This window comes from Epinephelus fuscoguttatus, linkage group LG11, assembly GCF_011397635.1.
Source record: "Epinephelus fuscoguttatus linkage group LG11, E.fuscoguttatus.final_Chr_v1".
In the NCBI taxonomy this organism is placed as follows: Eukaryota; Metazoa; Chordata; class Actinopteri; order Perciformes; family Serranidae; genus Epinephelus; species Epinephelus fuscoguttatus.
This window is the reverse complement of record NC_064762.1, coordinates 1,374,026-1,392,242: the sequence shown is the minus strand read 5'-3', so window position 1 is coordinate 1,392,242 and position 18,217 is coordinate 1,374,026. Positions and strand designations below refer to the sequence as shown.

The 18,217-nt window shown below is 43.5% G+C and overlaps 4 protein-coding genes across 7 annotated transcripts in view; 2 read left to right on the top strand and 2 right to left on the bottom strand.

The window, feature by feature from the left end:
* LOC125896603 (palmitoyltransferase ZDHHC14-like) overlaps window positions 1-6,478 on the bottom strand; it is a 24,834-nt gene extending 18,356 nt beyond the window's left edge. The window contains exons 1-2 of the mRNA XM_049589283.1: window positions 6,405-6,478; window positions 5,816-6,228 (exon numbers count right to left, since the gene is read on the bottom strand). Of these exons, the coding sequence (XP_049445240.1) occupies window positions 5,816-6,108 (293 nt within the window). The 5' untranslated portion in view covers window positions 6,109-6,228; window positions 6,405-6,478. The remainder of the gene's footprint in view (window positions 1-5,815; window positions 6,229-6,404) is intronic.
* LOC125896593 (NACHT, LRR and PYD domains-containing protein 12-like) overlaps window positions 1-18,217 on the top strand; it is a 451,585-nt gene that overhangs the window by 73,840 nt on the left and 359,528 nt on the right. The window lies entirely within an intron of this gene.
* On the top strand, window positions 6,574-15,890 carry tmem242 (transmembrane protein 242). 2 transcript variants are annotated; one of them, XM_049589327.1, is made up of 4 exons: window positions 6,574-6,758; window positions 11,151-11,251; window positions 12,213-12,350; window positions 13,459-15,890. In XM_049589327.1, exons 1-4 carry the CDS (start codon window positions 6,701-6,703, stop codon window positions 13,570-13,572), a joined length of 411 nt encoding a protein of 136 aa, XP_049445284.1. In that variant the 5' UTR covers window positions 6,574-6,700; the 3' UTR covers window positions 13,573-15,890. The 2 variants fall into 2 exon arrangements, with proteins under 2 accessions (XP_049445284.1, XP_049445283.1); XM_049589326.1 differs by lacking the exon at window positions 6,574-6,758 and adding an exon at window positions 8,597-9,138.
* arid1b (AT rich interactive domain 1B (SWI1-like)) overlaps window positions 16,019-18,217 on the bottom strand; it is a 41,910-nt gene continuing 39,711 nt past the window's right edge. For all 3 annotated transcript variants that reach the window (XM_049589246.1, XM_049589243.1, XM_049589244.1), the window contains one exon: window positions 16,019-18,000. In XM_049589246.1, coding sequence (XP_049445203.1) covers window positions 16,955-18,000 — 1,046 coding nt within the window. In that variant the 3' untranslated portion in view covers window positions 16,019-16,954. The remainder of the gene's footprint in view (window positions 18,001-18,217) is intronic.

Below are 18,217 nucleotides of genomic sequence, written 5' to 3'. Positions count from 1 at the left end.
TTTAAAGCATTTGTTCCTAACTTATCCAGGACAGAGACAAACTTCTCTTTTATTCAACATGAACATGGTTATTTACACCACATTGTACAGAGCATCTCCTGAGTGTGAAGCTCTCAGCCACTGTAAAAGTTTTTTTAAATGTTGACTGTCAATGTTCAACTCTGAGTCCAAGATTAACAAAAGATTTTTGACTAATTTTTTTAAGACAGTCGAGCTGAGCGATGAGTGTCTTTATTGTTTTAAATTAAAAACAGCTATATTAATTTTTAATTAATTATCTGTTTCAGTATCTCAGTGATCTCTGTGGGTCTGCAAAAAATAAATAAATAAATAAATAATAGATAAAATAAAATTTAATGAAATCAAGCTTAACAAATGAAAACCTGCTTCTTTTAAAAATTATATTAAAGATTTATTAAAAAAAGAAAAAAGAAAAAAAAGAAGTAATAACCATGAGGTGTGGACTGCTGGTTGGATGATGTAGTTCGTAAAATTTAAAAAAAAAATACCATTTGTTGTAAGTAGCAGAAGTAAATGTTGTTTTTTTTTGCAGAATGTGATTATTAATACAAAATATAATTAACCCATAAATTAGTAAGAACATTAAACAACCCTGCTGTAGGATTCACCTTAAGCAGAACACAAACCCCCATCACCCAATACGCTTCACTCCTGAACCGGACGCCAGCACAGCAGACCAAAGAGGGACAGCAGACAGCCAAGATTGTCACCTAGCTGCTAAACGACACTTGGGGAGCAGCCGGGCGAAGAACAAGAGTCCCTCAGAAGGATGGAGACACTCCCTGCTATGTGTGAAGGCAACATGTGGTATCCCAATATGCTTGCTATCGAAATGGGACAGGGAAATAAAATGAGACAAAGGACCACTAAATTCCAGCGATGGATCAACTGAACATACCTTCTGGACTCAGTGTGGACACAATTACCAACTCAGCATAACACTAACAACTAACAGCCTTCCCTTCCCCCTACAAACTAAGAAACTGTCTTGAAGAGACTGTAGATTTAGCGTAACACAGTCTCATGTCTTTTGTCTCTTATTGTTTGAATGTTTGCTATGTGTAAATGTACTATAGGTGATTTAGACTCATCTAGAATGTTTGTAATGTGTGTTAAAATTTGATAATCCATATCTACACAACCACTAATAGGAAACATATGATGTTTGGTGCCATTCTGATCCCCTGAACGCCAGGATATCAGATTCTCAATCATTTTCACTGTACTGGAACAATTTAATATGTTATGAGTGCTTTCATAATCTGCTTAGAAAACTACTCAGACACATTTACACATCTGGAGCTAGGCTCACCGGGGGGAACCACCCAAAGACACTGCCCCTAAGGACTGGACATCTCCCCTGATTCGCCAAACGCCTCTGAGCAACTCCGGCCCCCATTTTCCCTATAAATGAAGTCCCATGAGACGCTGAAGTTGGTTAATTTTTGGACAAGAAACCCATTCTGTTTTCTCCTACCTCGGACCAATCTCAACAGCTTCATCTCTGCAGCTCCGACTTGGACTCAGGCCTCTCTAAAGCAGCAACCGCAGCTCACAGGAATTGCAAGTATAACTTCTTTTCTGCTAAACTGGGTGAATGTCAGAAAACAAGACCAAACTTCGGTCCTGAATTCCCCGCCACAACTGCTGTTATCTGGGAAGATCACTAGTTCCTTGGTTTCTGTTGCACGTGTTTGCTGTTAACTCCAGTTCACATTCGTCTTAATTGTTTTGTTATAAGTGTATTAGTGTAGTGTTGTGCTTTTCGTTTGTAATAAATGTTCTGTGTAGAAAAGCCCGTCTTTTGTTTTCTATAGCTTGCATTCAGTCACTTTACGTCTCTGAGCCTGTTGTGTTTTACTGATTAAATTTAATTAGTCCCTAAAGGTCATAATTCTAGCATCACAATTACTTTGGCTGATCACCAACAGAAATTGTGTTAGTGTTGTTAAGTTAACTCTGAAGCTATCTTGGTGGACAAATAGTTAAAATTGGGTTTTCATTGCAATGCTGATCTGTGCTGAATTATAATTTTAAAATAAGAGCTAATTTTTCTTACACTGCAGTGTATGAATCAGCCTCACATCAGATTTTGTCGTCGAGTGAATAAATGTTCTTTAATCTAATCTACATTTGTTTTTAAGTGCTCCTGTTGGTTTGAAATGATTTTATGATTCTGAATATTTGTTTTTATTTTTCACCCATAAAACAGAACTTAAAATCACCATGTGGTTTTTCCCTCGACAGCGACGCCTTCCTCTGGTAAACTGAGTCCTGGGTTCACCTCTGCATCCCTGCTCTCAATCTCCTGCTGTTACCTTAGTGACACGAGCTGCAGGAGACGGTTACCGTGGAAACGGGAAACACCGGGTTGCTGTGTTTTGGAAGTTGCAGCGAGGAATGTGGGAGGAAAAAATAAAAAGAAACCCTTCAGACGTCAGAGTCTGTTTTCAGCCTCACTGTGACATTTAAGGACAGAAAAAACACAATAAGTTGATTCATCTGTAAAGTAAAGAATAATTACATGTTTAAAATATCAGATTTACTGTTTTTATCTATAATTTTATGATAACATGTCTTTTATTTTCCATTTGCTTCATTAAATGTCAAAACAAAAAACATCCATGAAAAGCTCAGTGACGACGTTTTCAGTTTACTGAGATACGAAACAACAGAACAAATAAACTGGAGAAGATTTAAATATTTATATTTCATATTTATAATTCTCTATGTTTTGTAAGACTGAGGAGGATTCCTCATGTGTGGAAAATAACATGACACTAAACTTGATTCTGAACAATTAAATGTGGTTTAACGATCAAACCTTTGATTCATTTTCTGGTGACTGACAAAATGTTTTAACATTACGATCTCTGATCTTCCACAGTGAATGTATGTTCTTCTTGTTTCTTACCGACGAGCAGGAGAACACGTTTGGGTCCAGTCTGTTTGGGTCCAGTCTGTTTGGGACCAGTCTGTTTGGGTCCAGTCTGTTTGGGTTCAGTCTGTTTGGGTCCAGTCTGTTTGGGACCAGTCTGTTTGGGTCCAGTCTGTTTGGGTCCTGTCTGTTTGGGACCAGTCTGTTTGGGTCCAGTCTGTTTGGGTCCAGTCTGTTTGGGACCAGTCTGTACAGGTCCAGTCTGTTTGGGTCCAGTCTGTTTGGGTCCAGTCTGTTTGGGTCCAGTCTGTTTGGGACCAGTCTGTTTGGGTCCAGTCTGTTTGGGTCCAGTCTGTTTGGGACCTGTCTGTTTGGGTCCAGTCTGTTTGGGTCCTGTCTGTTTGGGACCAGTCTGTTTGGGACCAGTCTGTTTGGGTCCAGTCTGTTTGGGACCAGTCTGTTTGGGACCTGTCTGTTTGGGACCAGTCTGTTTGGGACCAGTCTGTTTGGGTCCTGTCTGTTTGGGTCCAGTCTGTTTGGGACCAGTCTGTTTGGGTCCAGTCTGTTTGGGACCAGTCTGTTTGGGTCCTGTCTGTTTGGGTCCAGTCTGTTTGGGACCAGTCTGTTTGGGTCCAGTCTGTTTGGGACCAGTCTGTTTGGGTCCAGTCTGTTTGGGACCAGTCTGTTTGGGACCTGTCTGTTTGGGACCAGTCTGTTTGGGACCAGTCTGTTTGGGTCCTGTCTGTTTGGGTCCAGTCTGTTTGGGACCAGTCTGTTTGGGTCCAGTCTGTTTGGGACCAGTCTGTTTGGGACCAGTCTGTTTGGGTCCTGTCTGTTTGGGTCCAGTCTGTTTGGGACCAGTCTGTTTGGGTCCAGTCTGTTTGGGTCCAGTCTGTTTGGGACCAGTCTGTTTGGGTCCGGTCTGTTTGGGTCCAGTCTGTTTGGGACCAGTCTGTTTGGGTCCAGTCTGTTTGGGACCGGTCTGTTTGGGACCGGTCTGTTTGGGTCCAGTCTGTTTGGGACCAGTCTGTTTGGGTCCGGTCTGTTTGGGTCCTGTCTGTTTGGGTCCAGTCTGTTTGGGACCAGTCTGTTTGGGTCCAGTCTGTTTGGGTCCGGTCTGTTTGGGTCCTGTCTGTTTGGGACCAGTCTGTTTGGGTCCTGTCTGTTTGGGTTCGGTCTGTTTGGGTCCAGTCTGTTTGGGTCCAGTCTGTTTGGGTCCAGTCTGTTTGGGACCAGCCTGTTTGGGTCCAGTCTGTTTGGGTCCAGTCTGTTTGGGTCCTGTCTGTTTGGGTTCGGTCTGTTTGGGACCAGTCTGTTTGGGACCAGTCTGTTTGGGTCCAGTCTGTTTGGGTCCTGTCTGTTTGGGTCCAGTCTGTTTGGGTCCTGTCTGTTTGGGTCCGGTCTGTTTGGGTCCGGTCTGTTTGGGTCCAGTCTGTTTGGGTCCTGTCTGTTTGGGTCCAGTCTGTTTGGGTCCTGTCTGTTTGGGTCCTGTCTGTTTGGGTCCGGTCTGTTTGGGTCCAGTCTGTTTGGGTCCGGTCGGTGCTGCAGACAGTGTGTATGACAGCAGTCTCTGTTATCCGTAGATGATCTGAGGCGTGTCAGCGTTTTGACATCGAGAGGTAAATTTAGCTCTGACGATGTTTGTGTTTCTGTTTTTGGCTGCAGAGACGAAGCTGACAACCTTTACCTGATCACACTGACTGCTCTCATTATGACAAACACACACACACACACACACGCTTCCTGTGTCGGTGTGTTTGTTGTGACTAAATCTGGCGAGACGAATCAGAGAACTGAAACACAGCGAGGAAAAATCAGCAGAAAACAGCCCGAGGATCAGAGGAGGAAAACTACAGTCACATTCCTGTCAGAGCTGAAGGACACACACACACACACACACACACACACACACACACACACACACACACACACATTTTACTGTTGTATATTTATAAATATTATAAATCTGAAAACTGAAGAGCAGTTGAGAAAACATCAGTAAATTATTTTAAAAACTAAAATGAATCATGATTCTCGACCAGGATCACTGACATCACTCCAGTGTTCCTTAAAATGATCCCTCATAACAACAGTTACATTTATATATATGTGTTTTTATATATATTTACATATATGTATATTTTTTTTTTCAGAGAAAACTAAAATAGAATAAAGAGTATATTTTGTGTCCCTTTAATCATCTGGTTTAAATCAATGGGTTAATTTTTTTAAAAAATAATTCTTTCATCAGTATAAATTTGTTTTTCAGGATTTCTCACTGGATATTTTCAGGTTTTTGTACTTTGCTTGAATATTTCTATTTTCTGTTCCTTTAACCTTCCTCTCCACATCTCAGAGGGAAATATTAAACTCTTTACTGCGCTACATTTCTCTGACCACCGCTTCAGTTACTTTACAGAGTAATCAGAGTATTAATACAGAATATAATCAATATTAAATGATGATGTGTTATTATAGATGAATCAACCCAGCAGGACATAAAGTCATTAAAGTCAGCTCCACCTTCACCAGCTGATCGATTATTGATTATCGTGTTGTAGTATTTTTTATTTTGTGAAATGAAACTTTTTCTACTTCAGTGAAACATCTGAGTTCTTCTTTAACTCTGGGAATGAATATAAATAAATTAAATGTGTGAAGCAGCTTTAAGGTCAGAGGTCAAAGAAAATAAACAGATAATTAAAACATAAAAACAAAAAAGTTTTATAAAATATAGAAACAATAAATGTAAAAAGAAGCATAAATAAAAAAAAGTGTCTCTGATCAGTGACTTCAGATGCTCATGTTTTATTGTCTGACTTAAACTCAGCTGAGGTCAAAGGTCACCTTCATTTTGTGTGTGTGTGTGTGTGTGTGTGTGTGTGTGTGTGTGTGTGTGTGTGTGTGGACACTCACTCGAAGGTGAAGAAGAGGCCGCAGGTGAGGATGATGAGGACCAGGGTCAGGTAGAACACTCCGGTCTGTCTCGCCATCATGATTCTTCCGTCGCAGTAGAACCGGTTCCTCCCCGGGAACAGCTGCCACTTCCTGCGGGGGGTCCGGCTCCTGTGTCCGGGGCAGCTGGGCTCGGGTCCCTCGGCGGGGGCCGGGCAGGAGCCGCTGCTGCTGCGGGTGCAGATCTGTGTGTACTGAGCGGACTGCTGCTGCTGCTGCTGCTGGTCCAGAGCCGCATGGTGGATCTGAGACATGTGTCCTCACAGGTGAGACACACAGGTGAACAATGAGAATGATGCCAGAGGTGTGCGCGTGCTGCTGCTGCTGCTGCTGCTGGTGGTGCGTTCAGGTGTTCATTCAGCCCCCGGATGAAGCTTCCGGTCCGGGTTTACCATCAGGACACAAAATAAAAGCAATTCCGACATTTTCCTGTCAAAAATCTGACGCTTTTATTTTGGAATATTTCGTAAACAAACGCACGCGCGCGGGTCCGACATCCACGAGCCCACCACAACACCCCCGCCTCGCGCCCAGCCAGCGTCCCCCTCACATTATGCAGCGTTTGGATCCCGGGATAACGGATCCGGTTCTGGACGGGAGACCGGGAGCGGCTGCGAGCGGGTCCGGAGCGGGAGACGGCGGCGGCTCTGCGGGTTCAGAGGGTCTGTGACGGTGAGGAAGAGGAGCAGGACGTGAAGAGCATCCTGATCCTCCGCAGACCTGCTGGAGCTCCGAGTCCCAGCCTGCACAGATCCTCTCTTGAACACGCGACTCACTCTGCACAGAAAACAAACACTGACTCAGAGTGAGGCGACAGAGCTGCAAAGATACTCACCTGACGTCATCATGATAATGAAACCAATACCTCAGACTGCATCATCATCAACGTCATCATCATCATCAGGTAACTGGTGTGAGGTGGTTTTGCTGCTTTTTGTTATTGTAACGCATCTCTCTGTAGTCATGTTGTGTGTCTCTGTAGTCATATTGTGTGTCTCTGTAGTCATGTTGTGTCTCTCTGTAGTCATGTTGTGTGTCTCTGTAGTCATATTGTGTGTCTCTGTAGTAATGTTGTGTGTCTCTGTAGTCATGTTGTGTCTCTGTAGTCATGTTGTGTGTCTCTGTAGTCATGTTGTGTGTCTCTGTAGTCATGTTGTGTCTCTCTGTAGTCATGTTGTCTCTCTGTAGTCATGTTGTCTTTCTGTAGTCATATTGTGTCTCTGTAGACATGTTGTGTCTCTGTAGTCATGTTGTGTCTCTGTAGTCATATTGTGTGTCTCTGTAGACATGTTGTGTGTCTCTGTGGTCATATTGTGTGTCTCTGTAGTCATATTGTGTGTCTCTGTAGACATGTTGTGTGTCTCTGTAGTCATGTTGTGTGTCTCTGTAGTCATATTGTGTGTCTCTGTAGTCATGTTGTGTGTCTCTGTAGTCATGTTGTGTCTCTGTAGTCATATTGTGTGTCTCTGTAGTCATGTTGTGTGTCTCTGTAGTCATGTTGTGTCTCTGTAGTCATATTGTGTGTCTCTGTAGACATGTTGTGTGTCTCTGTGGTCATATTGTGTGTCTCTGTAGTCATGTTGTGTGTCTCTGTAGTCATGTTGTGTCTCTGTAGTCATATTGTGTGTCTCTGTAGACATGTTGTGTGTCTCTCTGTAGTCATATTGTGTGTCTCTGTAGTCATTTTGTGTGTCTCTGTAGTCATGTTGTGTCTCTGTAGTCATGTTGTGTCTCTCTGTAGACATGTTGTGTCTCTGTAGTCATGTTGTGTCTCTCTGTAGTCATGTTGTGTCTCTGTAGTCATGTTGTGTCTCTGTAGTCATGTTGTGTCTCTCTGTAGACATGTTGTGTCTCTGTAGTCATGTTGTGTCTCTCTGTAGTCATGTTGTGTCTCTGTAGTCATGTTGTGTCTCTCTGTAGTCATGTTGTGTCTCTGTAGTCATGTTGTGTCTCTCTGTAGTCATGTTGTGTCTCTGTAGTCATATTGTGTGTCTCTGTAGACATGTTGTGTGTCTCTCTGTAGTCATATTGTGTGTCTCTGTAGTCATTTTGTGTGTCTCTGTAGTCATGTTGTGTCTCTGTAGACATGTTGTGTCTCTGTAGTCATGTGTGTCTCTGTAGTCATGTTGTCTCTCTGTAGTATTGTTGTGTCTCTGTAGACATGTTGTGTGTCTCTGTAGTCATGTTGTCTTTCTGTAGTCATATTGTGTCTCTGTAGACATGTTGTGTCTCTGTAGTCATGTGTGTCTCTGTAGACATGTTGTGTCTCTGTAGTCATGTTGTGTGTCTCTGTAGACATGTTGTGTGTCTCTGTAGTCATGTTGTGTGTCTCTGTAGACATGTTGTGTCTCTCTGTAGTCATGTTGTCTCTCTGTAGTCATGTTGTGTGTCTCTGTAGACATGTTGTGTGTCTGTAGACATGTTGTGTCTCTCTGTAGTTATGTTGTGTGTCTCTGTAGTCATGTTGTGTGTCTGTAGTCATGTTGTGTGTCTCTGTAGTCATGTTGTGTGTCTCTGTAGTCATGTTGTGTGTCTGTAGTCATGTTGTGTGTCTCTGTAGTCATGTTGTGTGTCTGTAGTCATGTTGTCTCTCTGTAGTCATGTTGTCTCTCTGTAGTCATGTTGTGTGTCTGTAGTCATGTTGTCTCTCTGTAGTCATGTTGTCTCTCTGTAGTCATGTTGTGTGTGTCTGTAGACATGTTGTGTCTCTCTGTAGTCATGTTGTGTGTCTCTGTAGTCATGGTGTGTGTCTCTCTGTAGTCATGTTGTGTCTCTCTGTAGTCATGTTGTGTGTCTCTGTAGTCATGTTGTCTCTCTGTAGTCACGGAGTGAGACCTCTTCATTGTTTCCCTCAGAGAGCCTGAATTCTACAGTAATAGAAGATCTTTGATTGAGAGGTCCGTCTCTGTGATCCTTCCCTCCGTCACCGGAACAATAAACTGACACTGATGCTTGAATGTGAGAGTAAAGAAGGATCTTCTACAAAACAAAACAAACACGAGTTAAATATAAATCTGTAAATCACAGTTTTATTCTGATATAAATTAGTTTCTGATTTTAAAACAACAGCAGCAGCGCTCTTGAGTTCCGAGCTAGTTTGTTTCTACCCGGTCACTTTCCGCAGACGGACTGAAGCAACATGACAGCAGCGGGTGAAAACATGAGTGTGAATGTGGCTGAAGATGAAAACATGAGTGTGAATGTGGCTGAAGATGAAAACATGAGTGTGCGCGTGTCTAAAGGAGCAGAAAGTGACGAAGAGGTCAAACTACAGGTGCTAAAAGGTCAGACAGCTGTTAGCATGTTAGCTTGTTAACTCCAGTTTGTTGTTTCTCTATCTGAGGTCACAGCAATGTCGACGCTCTCAAACCAAACTCCACTGAAAAATCAGACGACTTTAGGGTTCCTCAGTCACTCAGTGACCTGAACATCCTGTTAATACGAAATGTGACCAAAGATGAATTTGTAGTTCACTCCGGCAGAGTTACCGTCCTTTTTCCACTGATGCTAAAAGACCGTGACGCCAAACTTCATTCAGATTTTACACAGTTAAAGGTTCTTGAGGTTATTTAGGATTCCGCGTAAAACGTAAACTACAATTAAATATTGTTCTTGAAAGTTTGAGTCCTTCTGTTTAATTCGGCTGAAGGTAATCCTCCATCAGCAGCACTGGTGACCACAGTTTATATGTAAACGTTTTCTATTTTGTGAGCTAGCTGTCTTTGCAACGCGTAATTAACTGTCAGATATTACAATGGAGTTTGGCCTTTGGAGTTCTGACATGGAACATCTCGCTGTGTTTCGCCTCCTTCTTCTTCTTCTTCTCATTCAGTGTCATTTGTTTGTCCTTCTTTCCTTCCTTCTCTCCTCTTTTAATTCCTCAGGCCTCCCTCTGCCATCTTCCCTACCTGTTTTCTCCTCCTCGTTTTCCTTTTATTCCACCTCTGCTCCCTCAATCTTTCTCTCCTTCTTCCTTCACTCTCTTTTGCTTATTTTCTTCTCATTCACTCTTCTCCTTGTCTCCTTACCATATCCCTTCATCCTTCCCTCCATCTCCAGGCCTCCTTTGTTTACTTGTATCTCCTCCTTCTCTCCTTGTTCATTTTTTCAGTGTCTTGCCTCCTTCTTCTTCTCCTTCATTACTCAGTGTCCTTTTTTCTGTCCTTCCATCCCTTCTTCCTTCTCTCCTGTTTTTTCTCCTCCTTCTCCCTTTCCTCTCCTCTCCTCCAGGCTTCCTCCTTTGCGGCTCGACTTTCTTTTTTGTGACCTTCCTTCCTTCCTCTCCTATTTTTCTGATCGTCCTTTCCCTTCTCCATCTTTCTCTCCTCCCTCCTCCACTCCCTTTCTTGTGCTTCCTTTTTCATTCATTCCTCTCCTTGTCTCCTTACTGCATCCCTTTGTCCTTCCCTCTATCTGCAATCCAGTTTTTCTTCATGTTTTCCTCCTCTTCTTCTCTCCCTTTTTTCTCTACTTCTTTTTCTTGCCTTTCTCGTCATTACCTCTTAATTTAAGCAACCTTCCTCCGTCATCTTTCTTCCTTAGTTTCCTTCCCCCTTTCCTTTCTCCACACACGTCTCTCCTCCTTCCTTACCTTCATCCTGTTTTCCTTCCTTCACTTCTCTCCTACTTTCCAAACTCCATCTCTCCTCCTTCAGTTGTTCCTCTCCTTCCTTCCTTCCTTCCTTCCTGAAGGAGGTCTGCTTTCCTTGTGCTCAGACATGCAGGAAGTCGTGACACCAAACTAGAGGATAAGCCAAAAATATTAATTTTGACGTTTTGCTTAAATACAAAGTTCTAGTGTTCAGTTCGGCCTCTTACAGTCCAACAAGCAGCCTCAGTTTAAACTCATACAGCTGCTGAAATTTGAAAAAGTTTGTGAATTAAGTTGAAATATTTAGAGGAAAAAAGTTTCAAAAGTTAGTTTTGTTGTTGAAAAAATATTTAAATTCATGAATTTTAAAGAACAAGATTGAAAATGTTTGACAAATAAATAAATATTTGTGGAAAAACATAAAATTTAAAAAATATTCCCAGAAAATTAATGAAATTAAATGAAAATGTTGTAAAATAAAGTTAAAAAGCAGCTGCTGATAAACGGTAACATTTTAAGAATACAGTTAAAATACTTTGAGAAGAGCTGTGACATTTTAAAACTTTAAAACTGCTGGAAAATGATGAAGACGTTAAGTTTGTTCTCCTGAATCGTAATTTATTTTGTCGTCTTTGTTAGAGACATTAAACAGTTTCCCTCTGCCGTGTAGGACTGTAGCAGTGAAGTGTCACTTCCTGTGTGCAGGTGCAGCGTTTCTGACCACAGTGGCGTCAGTGGGGATGATTGCAGGATTTGGATCCACGTTGGCGCTGGCCAAGAAGAAAAGCCCAGGCTGGTTCAGTAAGGTAAGCTCCGCCCACCTGTGTGACGGGAATGTTACTGTGTGCAGAGACGTGACTCGTTGGCGTCCTCGACCAAATCACAGACTGAGCTGGGTCAGTGTTCGATCCCAGAGTCTGCAGCGTCAGATATTTGGCATCAGCGGACACAGTTCAAGAACTCTGGGCTACAGTGAGCTCACTGTAAACTAAGCAGTTATTTTCTCGCCTGTCTCTAAAATGTCAGAAAACAGTAAAAAGCAACAGGAAGTTGGTCCTGTGGTAAAAACCGCACTCGTCCTCAGAGTCGTGACTCAGACGGGTCAGACTCTGAAAACACCTAAAAGTTCCAGATATTTCTGCTCTACGTGACGTGAACACGAAACAAGAAGGAGCCGCTTGTTCACATGACAGAGACGCCGTTGTTGACGCAGCGGAAGACGTGTGATTCAGTTTGTCTTGTTTTTATCTGGTTTCTAATCTGATTAGTTTCTGGTGATGTCATCAGGGTGGAAACAAACGAGCAGAATTAAGAACATGATGTCTGGTGTCTCTCCTCAGACGTCAGGACAGCGTCTCCACACATTCCACCAAAGGTCGACCTGAAACTTTCCATGTAATCTCAGTCTGTCACAACGCTGCCTTTAAACTGGTCCTGTTAACTGGAACTGCGTGCTGATTGGCCGCTCACAGGATCTGATTAAACATGACGCACAAAGATAAAGTTAGTGTGGAGAAACAATCGAGCGCTTGTTCCCGGAGTCTATTTCTGTCACAGACTCGTCTTTGTTGGCGACCTTCAGAGGACGAGACCAGTTTAAAAAAATGTGGACTCAGATCAAACTCGGAGCGATGTGGCGGGGGAGGGGGAGGTGGACGGGTGTTTCGGGTCAACAGTTCACAGTTTGGACAATAAAGTTTTGTGAGCTATTTACTTCTATCTTCTATGTTTCTGACTCTGGTGTCTGACGCTGCGGTTCCTCCTCAGGGAGTTGCAGGGACGGCGGCGGCCCCCGAGAGCGGAGCGTCTCTGGCCCTCAGAGCTCTGGGGTGGGGCTCTCTGTACGCCTGGTGTGGAGTCGGCCTGCTCAGTTTCACAGTGTGGAAAGTCCTCGGCGTTCACAGCGTACGTACCTGCAGCTACATGTTACATATAAACAACACACGTTACTCTACAGGTGAACTGGCGCCATATATTCACATTTTACAGCTGTTAAATTGCTGGAATATAATTTAATAATTAAAAAAGGTTTAATTCTGAGACAAAGGTGATATTTTTTTAAATGTAAATTTTCAAAAATATTTTCAAAAATATTTGGAAATATTGGGTGAATATCTAAATAATGTTGAAATGTTTCAAGAAAACATAACTGGGAGATCAAATAAAAAAATTCTAGAGTGAAACAGACACTGCAAAAAACAACTGTAAAAACTAAAGTTTTGGGGGGAAAAGTAAAATTGAGAATAAAGTAGTATTTTGAGAAAAATGTAGATTTTCAAAAATATTGTTAGAAAAATTAGAAAATAATTTGTTGCTTAAATGAAATACTTCTTGAATAAATTTGAAGTACTTAGACAGAAAAATGGCCAAACCATTTTTTTTTTTAAAAAAAGGTACATTTTGAGAATACACTTTAAATATTCTGTGAACGTCAGAACATTTAGCAGCTTTGCTGAAACATAATTGAAATGTTTCAAGAAAAAGAAAAAGTAGAAAAGTCAAACAAGGAGAAACTTCACTGAAATAATTTTGAGGAAAAAGTCAGAAAGTTGAAATATTTCAAGTCGTCAAATTTTGTTATTGAACCTAAAATGTTCGGAGAGAAAACTACAGCTCTGACAGTGTCGCACTGAACGACCTGAGATGGACATAAAGGCTCTAAAGGACCAGTTCACCCAAATCACAAAAAACCCGTCACTCAGCTCAGCAACAAAAATATAAACAATAATATAATTTATATATTTTCATTGTTATTGTTTTGCAGCTAAAACCTGAAGTCTGTTCATGAATCATCAAACACTGAATAAACTGTTTGTTATTAAAAGTCAAACATCACGTTATGATTTTAGTGTTAACAACAGATTGTGTTTTTGTCCACCGTGTTGACGGATGAAGAACAAAACAATACATTTAGATTTTAAACAGAAGAATTAATAATTTGTTATGATCAGTTTGTCACTGTTTCACGAGAACCGTCGTCAGGTTTCTGTTTCTGACCTTCGTCTTCCTTCAGTTGTCAGAGTTCAGACAGAAGATGCAGTCCTTCTTCCCGTCCATCCCAAAGACCCCCGAGGCTGCAGCTGGACCTGAACCTCTGGACTGGGACTCGGTCTTCAAGTCAAAGTGACCTGCAGCTGGAGGACGAATCAGCGAGTGGACACAGAGACTGAAACAATCGCTGACGTGTTCCTAAAGAGACTGAGCAGAGACCGGAGAATCCTCCGGACCAGTTTGTTCCCAGTCTGGTTCCCAGTCTGGTTCCCAGTCTGGTTCCCAGCAGCCCTCCTGGGTGAAGATGGTCGTGTATATTTGTAAAGACGTGCGTTTGATTTTGTGTCTTGGTTTGTTTTATTTATGAACTTTGTGTGAAGAAATAAATGAGACATTAATTTAAGAGCAGCAGAACTGAGAATAAGTCTGATCCTGTCTGATCGGATTCGAGACATCGGTCCAGTTTCATAAAGGTCAGAGGTCACGATGACACTATGGAGGCAGATTTTTCAGCCTGTTGATGTTTGACCGAAGGTGAATTCGTGAAGCTCTTCCTGTTTTCGCATCACTTGACTCTGTCGGCAGGACGTCCTGGACGGTGGAGTTAAAATAAAATGTAAAAACTCAGCGGTTCAGTTTTTGTATATTTTACAGCAGTGATTCTTGTTTCAGCAGCCACAGCTGGAAAGACTTGAAATACTTCACAATTTACATGTTAACAAAACTGTTAGCATGCTAAGATTAGCTGTGCTGTCACAGCTAACACGCTAACTGTTGCTAAGTGCTCAGTGTCACAGTAAGACGTGCGGTAGCAGAAAGAAACAAAGCACATGTACTCAGTTACTAAGGTTAGTACAGTTTAAAAGTTCAGTTAGTTTTTATTTTATTTTAGTTTTGACTTTTACAAAGTCAAAGGTTTTCAGCAAAGTTTAGTTTTCAGAGACGTACAGTGTCTCAGGTCTCGTTCTTCTGAGCTAAACACATTTTGAGAGCGTTCACACTGAACACTACGGAGAAATGCAGTGCATCACTGACGCACTCAAAACAATCCAAAATTTGAGTGTGGAATGACGGACACGCCTCATCCTCAACAGTCGCCATCTTTATGAGGTAGCGGAGGCTACCGTTAGCTTGCTAACTAAAATTAGAATCTACTAGCTTGTTAACTTTCTCCTAGCTATGGCAGAAAATTTCAGTCAGCATTGACGTTGTAGAGTAAGTTTGTTTTATGTGTGTGCAGAGACAGCAGTCAAATGTTAGCGATGACACTCCACCGTTCATTTGCAGTTCAGAGTGTGATTTGAGAAACAGTGGAAGTCACACAGTAGTTTTAGTTTGCCTTCGTCAGGACCGCACGGAGCCCACAACGTTTTTTTTTTTTTTTTTTAAATCTTGTGGGCACAAAATGTGTCCCCACAGGATGTGCAGCCTGTGGATCCTTCTATGTAAAGCAGACTTTCTGTTGCTGCTGTTACATTTAAACACGTAGCTGAGATCATTTTTGTCTCAATTGTGGTCTGAAACAATAAATCTGTCAAATTCAGTGTTGCACATCGCTTCAGTTCCTCCTGCTGCTAAAAAAAAAGCCCTGACGTTGGAGGAAGCACTGACATGTTAAATATGTTGTGATGTTGTTTCAGTTGGCTAATGTTAGCTAACGTTCACTTGCATCTTAATGTGGTCAGAGCTAATGTAGCTAAATACTGTTGAGTAATTAACATCATTTAATTCATCCAGACTCCAGAGCTGATCTGTAAATTAGCTGTTTGCAAATTATTTTATCAGCCGACATTATGAAGCAACAAACACCAGATCAATGCAGCGTAGCTCAGTTACAGCTAGCTTAGCTAACTTAGCTTGCTTGCTTATGTTGTCACAAGCAAAATACAACCTGAGTGGACACGTCAGTTGGCTCCCAAATTACTTCACCAGCTGACGTGATCCCTGACACTAATTCATGTGCTATGACAAACAATAAATGATATAATGAAACAAAGTGCTTTCTACTGGCCTATCACCTGAGCTAATGTTAGCCAGCTAGCTGTAACTTAGCTCCTCCGCGTGGAGGAGTTCTAAATATGACAGTGATTTATGTTCGAGCATTCTGTCAACATGACAACGGTGAGACACGGTTAGTGTCACGTCACGTCACTGTTTCGGCTGATGTCCAGGTGGGTCAGTGAACGCTACATGGAGGAACTTTAACTCTATTTAATCATCCTCTGAATATAAACGTGTTTTTATTGTTCAACGTCCAAATTTGGTTCATTATCGCTGTCCTGAGTGATGCGTTCAAGAACGTCTCAAATTTTAAAGACTGAAAATCAGCTGGAAAAGAAAACTGTTTTTCTGTGCTGTGTTGTTAAAACGCATTCTGGGAAATGTAGGAAATGAAAGCAGAGGAGGCAGGTTAGTTTACCAGGAGGAGTGTTGTCGATCACAGACAGGTGAGACAGGTGAGCTCTGTGGAGACAAACAGCAGCTGAGGGACAGAAAACAAACACACATTAAACATTGAGACCCTGAACGCCTCACAGGCTGCACGTTGGCAGACCTGTTCACAAAACCAGCCCAGAGCTGCGTTCAGTGCTCAACCAGAGTTCATGTACGTTTATTGTGGTTGTGGAACATATAAAGATCTGAAGAAACAACGTCTGTCAAACAGGAGACGCTCTGCTCTCTTTTTTTTTTTTATCTCTTTACATTTGTTATAACGGTTTCTGTGTCAGTTAGCAACATGATGAGTACAGACCCGCCCGCCCCTCCACCTCCTGTACATACAGTCTCTCAAATCAAACACACCCTCCCAGATCACCCCCCCCCCCTCCCCCCAAACACGTCCTGGACTGAGAGAAGTCTTGGCCTGCTGGGACAAACTGAACCTTCAGCTGATTATAAATGATGGCGCCACCTGCTGGAGCTCAAATGTACATCGTCTATTTACAGAGGGATGATGGGAGATTTGTTGGAGGACATTAAAAGTTCTTCTAAAACAGAAAGTGACTTTGATACTGTTGTCGGCAAAATACTGATGGTCGAACTGCAGATGGTCAAATAATTCACATTAAAGTAAGAAACGCCCAAAAACAAACCTATTGCACCAAAACAAAGACGCGACTGAACATCATTGTTTCCTGCGTCATGACGACAGACGCTTATCTACAACATGTGTCACTATTTAAATAAATCTGACCCCGCCCCCAAACATCTAACTAGCCCCGCCCCCAGGAAACAGAAACAAACGTCCACAGAACCCGAGCGTCGTCCGCCGCCACACTTTGGTTAAAACAAAACAACAAACTGACAAAAGAATAAAAAATTAAAAATACAAGTATTAAATATTTTTGTATTAAAATTACTTAAAAATCCCAAATAAACATTTTGCAGATGGAGCGAGGAGCCGTAAATATTCTATATATATTCATTTGTATGTAAAAACATTTCTGTTCTGTTCTTTAAATAAAAATATAATAGGAGCCAGTCCGTCACACTGAGCGCGCTCCGTGCCGGTGTTCGTGTCACGAGCGGCCGATTTTAAACAGTACTTCACACATGATGGCCGCCACCGAGGTGTTGAGGGCGGCCGACAGCGAGATGTCCAGCAGCCGGCTCTCGTACAGAACAAACTCCGACCGGTTCTCCTCCACCTTCGCCATGGCCAGCAGTGCTTTGGCGGCACGGCACATCATGTTGACGCTGGGTGGCTCCGGCGGCGCGGCGGCGTGCAGCATGCTGTGCGAGCTCTGCTGGTACTGAGCCACCGCCACACTGTCCTCCAGGAAGCCGATCAGAGTTCCCACGCTGCCCTTCTGCAGGGCGATGGAACGTGCCGCCGTCGGGTCACCCTGCGCCAGGTGGGACAGCACGGCCACCGCCATCTCCCGACACACCTGGCTCTTCCTCTCGCCCACCAGGCGCATCAGCGTGGCGTAGAGCTTCTGCTGGCGGCTGAAGGGCGGCGTGGCGAGCAGCAGGTCCACGTTGCAGTCCTGGATGCTCAGCTTGCACAGACACTCCAGCACCAGTCTCTGAGGCGTGAGCGAGGAGCCGCCGCCCGCCGCGGAGAACGGGTCCTGGGCCTCGGCGGACGGGCACACCATCCAGTGCAGCAGCCCGTCCAGGATGGGCAGGCAGATGCTCTCGGGGTACTGCGACAGGTCCAGCTGGCCCGACATGTTGGCCAGCGTCACCAGCGTGTTCTCCCTGAGCGCCGCCAGGCAGTCCCACCACCACTCGTCCCGGCTGCAGGCCAGCCCTTGCTCCTCCTCCCGCTGGTAGCTGGGCGGCGTCCGTTTCCTGCGCGGGTGGTGGTGGTGCAGCAGCACCAGCCGGCCCAGGATCAGCAACAGGCCCGGGTGCCGCGACATGTCGGCGTCGTTGCCGGGGACGAAGGAGAGGCCGCGCACGATGTTGGAGATGCAGACGCAGCGTTTAGCCAAAGAGTCCTGCCACGACTCGGCGGTGGACAGAGGAGCCTCGTCCCAGCAGCGAGGCTCATCCTCCAGCTGACTGAGGGGACTCTGGGCCACCGGCGACCTCTGACCTCTGACCTCCAACAGGACGCCTGGAGAGGAGACACAGAGACGTCACAGACAGAAGAAGAAGAGCTGAAGGTGAGTTGAAATGAAGAGTGGAGCAGAGACAGAGCCCCCTGCTGGTCAAACACCTGAACTACAACACATTTTCTACTGATCAGCAGATGATTAGAAACAAGATGGAGGCTGATCAAATCAATAATCAATAAAAATAAATCATGTGTCACAAAGTTCTCCTCCTCCTCC